The sequence below is a fragment of the Lepidothrix coronata genome, unplaced genomic scaffold, assembly GCF_001604755.1.
Source record: "Lepidothrix coronata isolate B3197 unplaced genomic scaffold, Lepidothrix_coronata-1.0 Scaffold22, whole genome shotgun sequence".
NCBI classification, from domain to species: Eukaryota; Metazoa; Chordata; class Aves; order Passeriformes; family Pipridae; genus Lepidothrix; species Lepidothrix coronata.
This window is the reverse complement of record NW_016690202.1, coordinates 6,233,339-6,248,014: the sequence shown is the minus strand read 5'-3', so window position 1 is coordinate 6,248,014 and position 14,676 is coordinate 6,233,339. Positions and strand designations below refer to the sequence as shown.

The window sequence follows — 14,676 nt, the reverse complement described above, 5'->3', positions numbered from 1 at the left end:
CACTCTCGTCCATGTGGCTCAGCAAGGTTGGTGTGGATCTGATCTTGCCAAGTTAGCTGAGTCACAACTGAGCAGCAGCATGGGATTTCCTTTTAAGGAACACGTGCCTTTCTCCTGTTAGAGGATAAAACCTAGCATGCAGCCAACAGTTATGTAGCTGGAAAAAGCAGGCAGGCAACTAAGTGCAAGCAGTTGGTTAACTGTAGAACTTAAGGAAAAAATCTTTGAAATGCAGTCCTCTGATGGGAAATGGCTTGGTATAAATGGCAGTACAGGGTATCACAAATTTACTCTTACTTCATGACTTTTTGCTTAGTGTCTGAGTAAACAGTTAAGTATACCAGTACTATGTGCTAAGGAAAAAAGTCATTAGGTGAGGTTCTCAAAAACTGCAAACAGAATGAAACAAAACAAAATTAATAAAACTGGAATTTGAGGTTGAAGGAGAACCTTGAAGCACAGACACTGCAGACCTCAGCTTACAGTGTTTGTCAGTGGCTCTGGAGCCAAAACTCCTAGCGATTGCAATAGGAATGCTTCTGGAGTCCATCAGTATGCTAGGTCTCTGTTGAGTTATGCTTTATTTCCTAATCAACTTTTGCTTGCATAGGTTTGCTTTTGTTTTGTTTTCCCTTAAGACTATTTCATCTTTAGAGCACAATATCTTCTGTGCTTAACTGATATGTAAACACAGTGATATGTGAATTTTTATTGAGTTTGTGTGGCCCAGTTTTGGTAGTGGCAGGGCTACATGAGTGGCTTCTGTGAGAAGCTGCCAGAAGTTTCCCCCATATCTGGCAGAGCCAATACCAGCTGGCTCCAAGATGGACGTGCCACTAGCCAAGGCTAGGCCAATCAGAAATTGTGGTAATGCCTCTGTGATAGCATAGTTAAGAAGGAAAAAAAGTTATTGGGCAGATGGAATTGCAGCCAGAGAAGAGTGGAGTGAGAATATGAAAGGAACAACTATGCAGACACCGTGGTCAGTGGAAAAGGAGGGGCAGGAGGTGCTCCAGGCGCTGGAGCAGAGATTCCCCTGCAGCCCGTGGTGAAGACCGTGGTGAGGCAGCTGTGCCCCTGCAGCCCATGGAAGTCAGTGGGAGAGCAGATATCCACCTGCAGGCTGTGAAGGAGACCCACCCACAGAAGGTGGATGCCTGAGAGAGGGCTGTGAGCCCATGGGAAGCTCATGCTGGAGCAGGCTCCTGGCAGGGATCTGAAGACCTATGGAGAGAGAAGCCCATGCTGGAAAAGGTTTCCTGGTAGGACCTGTGACCCTGCGGGGTCCCACATTAGAGCAGACTGTGCCTGAAAGGCTGCACCCCTCGGAAAAGTGACTCACATTGGAGCAGTTCATGCAGACTGTTGCCCGTGGGATGGATTCACATTAGAAAAGTTCATGGAAGACTGTCTCCTGTGAGAGGGACCCCATGCTGGAGCAGGGGAAGGACTCCTCTCGCTGAGCAGCAGCCTATTCCATGTCTTCCTGTGCTGATGTTGGGGAGGAGGCACAGCCCAGGAAGGAGGGAGAGGTAGGGAGAATGTGATTTTAAGATTTATTTTACTTCTCATTATCTTGCTCCAATTTTCTTGGTAATAAATTAAATTAATTTCCAGAAGCTGAGTCTCTTTTTTCCGTGACAGTATTCAGTGAGTGATCTCTCCCTGTCCTTAACTCATGAACCTTTCATTATATTTTATCTACCCTATCCAGTTTTGGAGGGGAGTGATAGAGTAGCTTGGTGGATACCTGGCATCCTGCCAGGGTCAACCCACCACAGAACTCAAAAGGTTTTTTGTTATACTGTTATACAAATTGTATTTATATTCATAATAAAGACAAACTGAAGTGCTTTCCCAGATCTACCTATTATTGGGAAAGTAGCTTATGACAAAAAAATTGTCTTTGAAAATCCCATGGGAGTAGGGAAGTCTATTAGCTTGAAAACCTCTTGTAACAGATTTTGGATGGACCAGGGTTTGTTTTTTTCTGTTGAAAAACCTAAGCAAAATCCATTCAGCCTTTCTTACATTAGTCAAATATGGGAAACAGCCCACTTCGCTTGTATACACAAACTAGTATTTCTGCATTCAGTCTTGGAGTTTCCAGACCTTGAAAGGGACTTAGAAATTGACCAGAAGTACTCTACTTCAAAAGTTTCCAGCCCAGGTTTATGTAAATACATTCTCCAGGACTTCATCCTGTACAATGTTCAGGACTACATAATGGCATCAGTTTGTGGAAAGTCTTTAAATAGGTATTTTCATATGTCTACATATATTTTTTTTTCTCATGTTTCAAGATGTATATGGACATTTAGATGATAACATCTGTTATGGATTTTTCAAATTGAAGTTCCTAGAAGTTAAATATGTAGTGATTAGTGATACCTGATTTTAAATGCAATGAACTGCAGCTCTGTCCAACTTCCTTTATTTTGTGTTATTATGGAAAGTTAACCTTCCTGAACTTGTTTGGCAGCACTTATCTATTTGCGAAAGTCAGGAAGCTTCAAAAGTTAATGTTTATATAAATTAATTTCCCTCAGTAATTTTTCATCCTGTTGCTTTTTGGGGGTTTTTATTATCTAATCTGTTTGTGTAATTTAATCTCCCTTAGTGTTTCAGGATAGGAGTGTGATACAGCTAAACTAAAAGGACCAGAATGGAGTAACAAAAATCCCATTAAGGTCAACTGAAGTTTTGGAATTTTGTCACTTGAACACTCAACATTAATGATATTTTTTAATCTTTTTTCATTTTGATGTGTGATTAGGATATAAATACTAGGATACTTGGATGCAATATGGAAGTCAATGTCATAAAATTGAACCAAATGTATCTTGTACATTTTCCTAACTGCCTACTGTACCTGTACTCACATCAATCACCAGAGAGCTTGAAGAAGGCTCTTGAGTTCAGCCTGGAGAAGGCTTCAGGGAGAAGAGAAGGCTTCAGGGAGAAGAGAAGGCTTCAGGGAGACTTCATAGCAGCCTTTCAGTTTTAGCAGCCTTCCTGTAAAGGGGGCTTGCAGGAAAACTGGAGAGGGACTTTTTACATGGGCATGTAGTGACAGGAGATAATGGCTTTAAACTGGAAGAAGTGGTTTTAAACTAGATATTAAGAAGAAGTTCTTTACTGTGAGAGTAGTGAGGTGCTGGAACAGGTTGTCCAAAGAAATTGTGGGCACCCTGTCCCTGGAAATCTTCATGGCCAGGTTGGATGGGGCCCTGAGCAAACTGGTCTACTGAAAGGTGTCTCTGCCCATGATAGAGGCATTGGAACAAGATGATCTTTAAGGTCTCTTCCAACCTGAAACATTCTATGATTCTGTAAGAGCAAAAACCGTTAATACACACACACACACAAATATATGAACCAGAAAATTTTATGAACTGTTTCTAAAACTCGAACAGTAAATTCAAAGTGAAAAATTTAATTTATTTGTTGTTAATTTTTCCATTTGGTATCCTCATCTTAGTATTTGACAGTGAAGCAAAGACACCGAGTTTCACTTTTTTTCTACTTAGTTTTACTTCTGGTTGATAGTACAGAGTAAAATCAAGTTGTGTTTTGAACCACAGTCATGGAAAAGGATGAGTAGAGTTCAATTTAAAATCAGAAACCTTTTTCAGTTTGAAATACAATTATAAAAATATGTGTTCTGCTGATTTTTCAAATGTGCTAAGTAATTATTTCTCAAAGTAGGTCTGAGATGCTTCCCTTTATCAATATTTCTGAAAAAGTAAGTTACCCCAGGAAGCAGCTAGATTTCAGTCTTGGCATCAAGTGTGCACACTGACAAAACTAGAACATCAAGAAGTTTTATATTAAAAATAATTAAGTATCTTTGGCATAGCTGTTTTGGGCGATTTCAGTTAAAACTACCAAGAGCACAGGGGTTTCACGAAGAAGTGTGTCTGGATCAAAAAGATGCCCTGCTGTGGACCTGTGCAAACCAGCTACGAGGCACTTCTAAGGGAGAGGCCTGTCCCACAGGCTACCATTTGAGTAACACTGCTTTCATTAATTAATTGTGGGGTCAGACTCTACATAATTTTAATTAACTAGTCATTTTCACTATTGCTTTGTAATTACATTGGTACAAACAACATCAAACCCATGTTAATCACTCTCTTTCTCTCTTTTGTTTTTGAGCTTCAGTCAGATCCGTTCAAATATTTTATTTGTAACTAAAACAGTAGATCAAATTCAGCTGTTTTTATTTCCTATATTAAAAACCACAACTTTTTCACCCAGCAACTATTACATTTAAAAACATTGATTCTCATTCCACTGTTTCTGGTGTCGTGGAAATAAACCACATGTTAAAGCTCTCAGGAAGAGCATTTCAGGATCTGGAAATAGCTTCCACAAACTCCTTTTCGTGGAGGAGGAAGACTTTTAGATAAGCAGTTCCTGCAAGTATTCCCTGTCACTGAGGCACATGCGCAGAATAAAGCACAAAAGCTCTTGCTTGGGCAAAGAATATATATCACAAGCAATCCAGCTTCTATAGGGTTATAAAAGATATTTCTGAGGTAGTTGTACATGAGGCAGAAACAGTAGTTAACTTAATTTGACCCTCCCAGGGTTTCAAGAGCTTTCAAAAGCGCCATTCCCAAGATACATTCCATGTGAAGGACCAAAGCAATTAGATGTGTTTATCTAATTGCTTGAAAGAATACAACTAGTTTTCACCCACAGAAATGAAGGAAAGCTGTTTGTCATGATTTTCTCTCGATGCCCTATCCAGTGCAGACCACTGTTGAGTCTGGCATTCCTGGGGCTAGAGAAGCCTCAGGAGTACCTGCAGCCCTGCCACTGTGCATCAACACAACCACACCTGGGGAGCAAACACATCTCTCTTGAGGCGAGTCACAGGAGTCCAACCCTCCTGGTTTAGAATGTCTTCTGTTCTATGTCCTCTGCTTCTACACAACTGAGTCAGCCGTAAGTGGAAAGCTAGAGCTACCAGCAAACTCAGCCAGGGACATTTTGGCTTAGTGGAAATTGTGAAAATGGGAGCCAGTTTGTGCTGAAGCAGGCAACAGAAATAAATACTTTACAGTTCAGTGGAGAGGGTACCATTCAGTAAATGGCAGAGGAAGCAAGCTGAAAAGATTGCAAAGGGAGCTGCTTTTACTTAGAACTGCTACTTTTCTGCTTCCTCCCCAAAAGTGAAACTAACATGCCACACACATAACTTGTTACTATTCAACTAGCAGCTGCAGTAACACCAGCAAGAGTGGATTGTCATCAGAATGGTGGGTGAGATACAGCTACTGAAATCCTTAGCATCTTGGTTTCTTGGTTTGTTATATGAGCTAGTGCTGCAAAAACGTGCTGGCAAAGGCTGTGATTTTTTTTATTCCCTATAAAATGCTAGAGTGGGCTAAAGAACAATATTTTAAAGTAGTTTTAAATATTTTAAACACAAGGAGATAATTGAAACACTAGCATAGTTATATTAGTTTCTTCCATTGTGTACTTTTATATCTCTGTGACTTTTATTCCCTACCCTACTTCACTGAAAAGCAAGAAGCTAAAAAGTAATATCTAGTCCTCAGAACTCTTTCTCCTAAGCCAACCTTGTCTTTGTGTTCAAAATAGTCTTTGCAGTAGCAGTGGTAGACACTGAGTCATTTCATTCTTCTATACCACAGGCACAAAAGCAGTTCTCCAAAACACAGACTTTGGAGCAGAGGATAAAAATCCATAAAGCCAAGAATTTCATTATGTGAATGTGATGTACCTTTTATATTTATATGCCTATGACTTGGCAATAATAACTCAGTTTATTAATTAATAACATTGTTATTATCTGGAGAAGACATAAGGCAGAGGAAATCAACGAGAGACTACTGAAATCTGAAAAGATGTGAAAAGAGAAGTTTCAGTCAAGTTCTCTCATAGCAGCTCTTTCTTTGAAAGCTGGATCAGTGAAGAAAATGCCATGAACGTAAGCATGGTTAAGTTTTTACTCTGTGTTTCAGTCAAGCAAGTGAGGATTTTGGCAATTTCTTGTGTTTTCCTTACAATGGCTCAACAGCTATTCAACAATTTCTGACCAAATTGCTCTTTTCTGTATAAACCTGTGAGACTGAGGAAAGAAGAGAAGGGTAGTAGGATATATCCTTCTCCTTGGATATTAGTTACACTCTCTTTTTACTTCTTATGTAAATTTCAAGTCTTAAAAAAATCTGCTATCAATCTTAGTTAACTCTGCAAGCTGAAACAGACGTTCATTCTTCATTTGTACTTTGAAACTGAAATTAAGAAAACCTTTGTAGGCAGCTGCCACATCTAGCCCCAGGTTACGTAGCTTTAGATTAGCCCCCCCTCGTCCTCTTGTTGAGTAAGAAACTGTTAAGAAGACTGTGTGTTGTCTACTAGCCTGTTCTTCTAAGATGCTCTACATACCGTGTAAAAAGCCTGATCCTTCAGAACAGCTCTTCACTTTGAATTCATACATCATTACTTAGACTAGAACAAGATCTTGACACTATTTCAAGGCAAAAGTTGCTATTGACATTAATAGTGAAGGATGAAGAAACAATATTTTTATTAACAGCTTGACAAACACATTTCCAAAAGAAACAGGAACATAATTTCCTACTCTGTCTTATTTAGCCCTGATTTATTGAGGATATGTATATTACATAGATTACTTAAGTCACAAAGGCAAAAATAGTGGATAATACACTTGTGGCTTGAATTATGAAGTAGATTTTTACACATTCTGTGCTCAGAAACATTCTGCAATCAAAACCCATGCCCACGGGCACATCCTGGATGTTTAGATGTGTTTCTAATTGCACATACTTAAACAAATCTCTCAGGAACTCCTACTGCATCAGGCACCTTCTGAATGCTGACACACAAACAAGCCAATAAAGTTGGGGCTTTCCTCTCTTTTTTTTTTCCTTTTTTTTTTTTTTTCTAGACCCAGCTTGCAGATGCTTAGTCTTTTGTAGTTAATCAGTACATTTCCAGACACGTGAAGAAGATTGTCGGTCCCAAAGTTAAGACCACAGTCTTAACTTAAAGAATATATCTACATTTATACAAATAGTTGCTAAAGCAAATTTTTTTCTTATCCATAGAGACAATTTAGGATTGATAAAGATGTAACTTTCAAGGAGCAGGGTGGTGGCAGGTTAGAAGTGTGATGAGGAGTAAGACATTTATTCTCAAATGGTGTGACTTTTGAGGCATCCTGCAAACATGGGTGCCCTACTGACCCTGTTACATTTTGTATAATGGGATATGTCACTGACATATCATAGTGATCATCACTGGAATCAAGCCCTTTATCCTACTACCTCATCCATGGTTAAACACCAGGTACCTCACATGGATCAGTCTCCACAGGGACCCTACAGGTTTTCACCATGCACTCACTGTTGAAGGAGTACTGATGTTTGTTGTGTGAACAGCACAGTGTAGGCTGCCAGGGAAGTGTGGCCAAACCAATACAGGGAAGAATGTGTGACAACCAGACATACAACATGAGGAAAAATGACAATGACACAGTCTACCTCTGTGTGCACAGTAGTGCAGAGTGGTTGCTACTTCACTTCCATGGGCACCCAGTCACCATTCACCCTGATGTAAAGAACATATTTTGGCCTTTGTTTTCTTGTGGTTATATCCTTGATCAATAGCAGTTTAAACAAGGTTTTCTCTGTGGGTCTCCTTATTGTCCCCTACATACACAGTTATTTCTATATTCAGTAGTACACAGGGAATACAGCTCTGGGCACTCTTCTTGGTGTGTATATATAATCTTACTGTTCCAGGAAAGAGATTAGCACTCACACCTAACATCTATTTCTACAGATTTACTACTAATCAACCTAATAGATCTGTCTTGTAACAATGTCACAACTCAATTTGTATCTTGCCCAAGTCCTATTTGGACATTGTGATGCTCTGACACAGTACATGGCTTACTTCCATTACTTATACAATGCTGTTACCCCAGAGTTCAGCCCACACAATCTCTTCCCTGCAGGACTTTCTGTTTTTACCTCTCCCACTGAAAACAGGTTATAGGTGTTTTTTCAGAGCTCGTTGGTGTTGCTCCTAGACCAGGCACAAGAAAAGCTATACATATCTCACCAAGAATGATCTTTTAAGGCATAGCTTACCAAGACCTAAGCAGTAACTGCAAAAGATGCTCCTTCCACACTTTTGTTTAGAGTTGCCCTGACACAATTGTGTGAGATTTTAGGAGCCAGACTAAATAGAAATGGACATACATCAGACATATAAACCACAGTCTGGAAATGGCCACACAATATAAAAAAAAAGGAAAAAGAGAAAAAAACTCAGGCAAAATTATGCTTCCTGAAAACTAGTACTTCTTCTTTCTCTTTTCATTCTGTTGCTGTCTCAAGAGTATGATTGAAAAGTGGGGAAGTGAATGTCGGAGCTTGCAAAAGCAGAATTGTGCCTCAGTGTCTTGAAACAAAATCCATTTGACTTATGATATCACCCGTGGGGAAGGAGAAGAAGAGAGTGAGTATCTATGCTGTGGCAGTAACATAAATACCATTTTGAAAACATTACCCAAGACAGCCATGTGCTTACTGTTTTGGCCTATTTAACTTACCTACTGCGTGCTTCCCCAGAAAGTTATTGCACTGGCTTCTAGTCATATGCCTTTGGTAAAGTGCAATGGCTTGTACTAAAACAATTTTATTTTCAGCATAATCTCTTTTACTCCAGATTCTGTCCTACAGCAAGTTAACATGAATTTTCTGACATAACCACAGAAGATGCAGTCAAACTACCATCATAGCATCATAAAAGAAAGTTTAAAAACAGATATTACAAAAATGGAAGTGGTTGTAAGGTAAAGGCATATTTTACAACTACTTTTCATGTCACCACTGTGGGAGCCTTTCCTGTTAGGCAAGTGTGGTGGGTTGACACTGGCTGGATGCCAGGTGCCCATCAGAGCCACTCTATCACTCCCCTCCACTACTGGACCAGGGAGGGAAAATATAATGAAAAGTTCATGAGTTAAGAACTGGGAAAGAGCACAAAACAGTTACCATCACAGGCAAAACAGGCTTGATTGTGGAAATTAATTGAATTTATTGCCAATCAAACTCAGAGCAGGTTAATGAGAAGTAAACCAAATCTTAAAATCACCTTCCCCCCAACTCTTCCTCCTTCCCGGGCTCTATACTCACACACCACCCCCCGCCCCCCATCAGCGCAGGGAGACAGGGAATGGGGGTTATGGTCAATTCATCCCAGGTTGTTTCTGCTGCTGCTCAGGGAAACAATTCCTTCCCCTGCTCCAGTGAGGCCTGTCCCATGGGAGACAGTTCTCCACAAACTTCTCCAGCAAGAGTCCTTCCCATGGGCTGCAGTTCTTCATGAACTGCTCCAATGTGGGTCCCTTTTCATGGGGTACAGAACCTCAAGAACAGCCAGCTCCCATGTGGGTCCTTGACAGGGTCACAAGTCCTTTCAGGAGACCTGCTCTAACCTGGGCTCCTCTTTCCAGGCAAGTCCCTGCCAGGAGCCTGCTCCACACAAGCTTCTTATGGGCTCACAGCCTTTTTTCAAGCATCCGTCTGCTCCAGGGTGGGTCTTCTCCGTGGGCTGCAGGTAGATCTCTGCACTCCCACTGACCTCCATGGGCTGCAGGGGGACAGCCTGCTTCACCACAGTCTTTACTGTGTCCAGTTCTGTACTCCTCAGTACAAGACAGACAAGGAGCTACTGGAGAGGGTCCAGCAGAGAGCCACAAAGATGATTAGGGGTCTGCAGCATCTCTTTTATGAGGAGAGACTGAGGGAGCTGGGCCTGTTCAGTCTAGAGAAGAGATGATTGAGAGAGGATCTCATTAATGCACATAAATATCTCAAAGGCAGGTGCCAAGAGGATGGTGCCAGACTCTTTTCAGTGGTGTCCAGCGACAGGACAAGGAGCAATGGCCTTAAACTAAAACACAACATGTTTCACCTCAACACGAGGAAGAACTTCTTTGCATAGAGGGTGGCAGAGCCCTGGAACTGGCTGCCCAGGAAAGTCATGGAGTGTCCCTCTCTGGAGACATTAAAAACCCACCTGGACATGTTCCCATGTCACCTGTTCTAGGTGACCCTGCCTTGGAAGGTGAGTTGGACTGGATGATCTCCAGAGGTCCCTTCCAACCCTAAGGATTCTGGGATTCATCACGGGCTGCAGGTGAATCTCAGCTCCAGTGCCTGAAGCACCTCCTCCTCCTCTGTCTTCACTGACCTTGGTGTTTGCATAGTTGTTCCTCTCACATATTCTCACTTTGCTCTTCTTTGGGTGCAATTACAACTGCAGAAACTCTTTTTTTTCCTTCTTAAATATGTTATCCCAGAGGTGCTACCAGTGTCACTGGTGGGTTCAGCCTTGGCCAGTGGTGGGTCTGCCCTGGAGCCTGGAGCCAGCTGGCATTGGGTCTGGAGCCAGCTGGCATGGGGGAAGCTTCTGCCAGCTTCTCACAGAAGCCAGCCCTGCTACCCTGCTTTTGGTAGCCTCCTGCTACCAAAACTTGCCACTCAAAACCAATACAGCAAGTTTAAAGGAAGATATTCTCAATTTAATGAGGTATTCTGCTTAGTTCTCCCCCAAATCAATTTTCTGTGTGTTCTTCACACTCTCCCCATACGTTACAATTTTTGCAATTAAAATGCACATTACAAAACACTTCTTTAATTAGTCCCTTCTCATACCTTGTCCTTTGTATGATTCAACCTTAAAGCTTTCTGTAAGTAGAAAGGTTTGTAATCGCAAATCAGGGTATTAGGGTATTATTGATACGTCTCAGCAATGTGCGCTCACAGCTAAGAAAGTCAACCATTACTCTGTGCTTCATCACAAGAAGTGTGACCAGCAGGTTGAGGGAGGTGATTCCACCCCTCTATTTCACTCTCCTGAGACCTCACCTGGAGTGCTGCATCCAGCTCTGGAGCCCCCAGTGTAAGACCTGGACCTGTTGGAGCAAGTTCAGAGGAGGGCCACGGTGATGCTTAGAAGGCTGGAGCACCTCTCCTCCTGGCTGGCGAGGACAGGCTGAGAATTAGGGTTGTACACCCTGGAGAAGAGAAGGGAAGACCTTGCAGCACCTTCTAGTACCTAACAGAGCCTACAGGAAAGGATCCTGGCGAGGATTTTTTTACAAGGGCATGTAGTGACAGGACAAGGGGGGGATGGCTTTAAGCTTGTGTATGTTTAGATTAGGTATTAGGAAGAAATTCTTTACTGTGAAGCTGGTGAGGTGCTCTAACAGGTTGCCTGGAGTAGTTGTGAATGCCCCAGTCCTGGAAGTGTTCAAGACCAGACTGGACGGGGCTTTGAGCAACCTGGTCGGAGAGGGTGGAACTAGATAATCTTTAAGGTCCCTTCCAACCCAAACCATTCTATGATTCTGTGATCAGAGCTGTTCAGACAAAGGGTTTAAATCGCTGATGGATAGTTCAAAGAGTACAGGATTATTAATGTACAGCTAATCACTTCAAATTCAAGTCATCTGAATATTACTCTGCTATGGATGGACTGAGATGAAAGATGTGTCTCCTAGTAACAATCATCCTTATCATCCTTACCAAGTCTGTGGCTACCAAGACTGTGAATTGTTTTCAACAAAAATTAATTTCCTCTGTCCACCTCTAAAACTGAACTATCTTGCTGCTTGTGTGCACCAAAACAGATGTTAATTGCTGTTCTCCTGATAAACAAACAGCTTTTATCTGCAGGATTTCCTCTCAATACTTCTCCCAGATTATGGCAGCTAAACAATTTTAAGAAAGCTCTTACCTAAAACCTCCTCTGGAATTGTTCCTGTTTCTCCAGAGTGGCTGTTCTGGAAAAGTAACTTAGTTTCACATACCTATCTTTTTCTCTGTAAAGCAATAAGCAAATTCTGGGTCACAGCACACATTGTGCTGTAGACCTATGCAATTTGCAGCAGGGCAAAGGGTTGCAGTCCGACTTTAACAATGAGGTTAAGTACAGATAAATTTATGACATAATTATTGCTGAATAATCTGCTACCTGGGCAATACATTACCTTTTCTGTGTTTGGTGCAAGTGGAACATTTAGAAAAACTCTTGCAGCTTCAAAGTTAAGTTTAAAGATAATAAAGTTTTTGATTTTTGAAGTTTTTACTTACGGCAATTTTGGAAATCTGAGCTGTGCCATAAACGTTTAGCTTTAATCAGTGTAAGCTTTATATTTTTTCTTCTAGTGGCTATTATTCTTAGCTTGTACATTTTATCTTTTGGACCAGCGTCTCCCTGTATTCAGGGTAATTTTAATTCTTAAAGTTTCTACCTTTTTCACTGCACATGTGACAGAAGGGAGCAAGGTAAATTCTTTCTTGCCTACATATTTTTTCTAATGTAACCTGAAATTTAAAAAATATAGTCAAGTTATTTTATTTCACATTCTACTGTTTTATTTAGGATTTCCTTAGCTGCAAATCGAATTTTGGAAAGCTACTGAATTGTAAGAAAGGCTTCACCCTTTCCCTTCTTTCCACTCTGGTAACTCCCAAAGCTGCTTTTTTCAGGTATCAGTTCAAAATAGCCATTTATCTTGTGAAGTGCCATCTTACAGGACTGGGGAAAAGCTTTCAGTCTTTGTTGCTGTTTGTTTTGTTTTAAAGGGAAATAAAACCTTATTTAGGAAAAAAAAATACTTTATTTTTCCGAAACATGTTTGACAGATTGCAACAAGAACAAAGTACAGTACAAAGATTACTCACACAGCCTGCAATAGTTAGCAAAACACTGAAAAAAGTTAGGCATTTGATTAAAATTCTTTTGGGTCCAATATACATTTTTCATATTACAGAGGTAATGCCCACTTTACAATGGCATCAAAGTTTGTAAGACCATTATAACACAGTCACTAGTATTTACTCTCTCTCTATACCAGCTTTTGACACCGTATTATTTTACTCCAGACACACTAAGTGTAGTCTGCAGTCAAATACAAATTTCTCTCCTTGTGTCCATTCAGAATTAACTTCAGCATGTTTGCCTGGAATCTACCAAAAGCCTTTCTTGGGTATATATTTATATGCCAGTGAAAACTTTTTTGCATCTGTCAATCCAAGTAATGCCCATACACAATTATCCCCACTTTCAAAAGGGTGCACATGCACAAAACATGATGGTGTAACTGAATGTATTTTTGTCCCTCAAAACCTACAGCTATTTTTACTACCTCTCGCAGCTAACTGTGAGCTGTGGTGTATGGCAAACAAACCTATATGTGATAAGACTAAATCTGTCATGGTGGTTCGTCCTCCCACGCCCATCTTTGCAAAGGAGGCTAAAACAAGTCAGTATAGGCTGTGATCTCTTCTCCAGTATTCTAACATTAAGGAAAAATAAAAGACAGGTATTTTATTCTTCCTGTGAAACTGCAACTTAGTCAACATAAGCAGGAGTGAAGCATCTGACAAATTCTATGCATGTGCAATGTATGAACAAAGAATTATTGTCACGTGTTTACTTTTATTTCCATGCCAATATTATTTCTGCAATTACCTCAAGAATTTAATATTTCTGTTGTGATCATTTGTTTTGCACCACAAAGCCTGTTTTGGTTAATTTTGTTTTCCCTTTCTACCTAAAGCTTTCAGAAAAAGCTAAGAGTGAAATCAGTAGGTTCACAAAACCAGAGCACCCACCTCATTACGGTTTGAGGGCACAGTGACATGAGGCACTTGTGTCCCATTCAGTGGATTACAGTGCAAAGAGTCCTAAGCCAGCTGACACTCCAGACAGCCACTCCATGCAGGACAGAATCCTGGCATTGCATTTATAAATAGCACAGGTCTAAATAGCCTAAAGTCAGCTTTATTGTTTACATGCAGCAAGCTTGGGTACCTCTGCACTGGAATCATCACAAGTTTTCCTATGCCAGAATAAGTATAGAGACAGGTAGGGTTTTTTAGATCTTTGCACCATTTTCTGTCTTTTATGAAGTCTGCAGATGTTTTTTATCTTATAGTTTTACTAAGGTTGGAAAATCCAATGCCGACACAGGTCATTAAGACTTTCTCGCCGCCCACGTGCTCTTCCTCAGGGGTCTTTGTTTCAATTTTAAACATGATCTGGAAGAAGCTTCTCAGGTGTCGCAGAAATTCAATTCTGAGAGAGAGAAAGCAACACAGTTCAAGAAATTAAACAGAAAGCCCATTAGCAGTATGTACTGATCCCAGCAATGAACATGGTGAATGAAACACAAAAGCTTTGCTCAGTAAAGAGAAAGAAGCCTACAGACTCCAGACACTTCTCACTTGTGCTGTGGAAGTGGCTAGTGACCCCTACTGAAACCACTGCACTCTTTGTTATAAGCAGAGAGAGGAATGCCTGGTAACACAGCAAGACAAAACAGTGAGGGAAGAAAAAAAGAGAGAAATGTAGCCAGGCAAGGTCATTTACTCATGATGCTGACTCTCCATCAGGGCTGTATGAATCCCATACCAACCAGTGGTACTCCATTCCCCCTCCCAATGTTTAAAGCAGAAATAAAAGCAAAACAGGGACAGCCAGAAGGTTGGGAGCATACTTTAAGAAGAGAGATCCTAAAGCATGTGTTTGATTTATACTACTAACTTGTCCACTTCTTCTTAGTTAAATGTTCCATTAAAATCACATTTAGAGTCA

The 14,676-nt window shown here is 40.8% G+C and overlaps 1 protein-coding gene across 1 annotated transcript in view; it reads right to left on the bottom strand.

The window, feature by feature from the left end:
• Positions 1-12,677: 12,677 nt before the first annotated feature.
• The window catches only part of RCL1 (RNA terminal phosphate cyclase like 1), a 29,949-nt gene continuing 27,950 nt past the window's right edge, over positions 12,678-14,676 (bottom strand). The window contains exon 9 of the mRNA XM_017808200.1: positions 12,678-14,157. Within this exon, the coding sequence (XP_017663689.1) occupies positions 14,007-14,157 (151 nt within the window). The 3' untranslated portion in view covers positions 12,678-14,006. The remainder of the gene's footprint in view (positions 14,158-14,676) is intronic.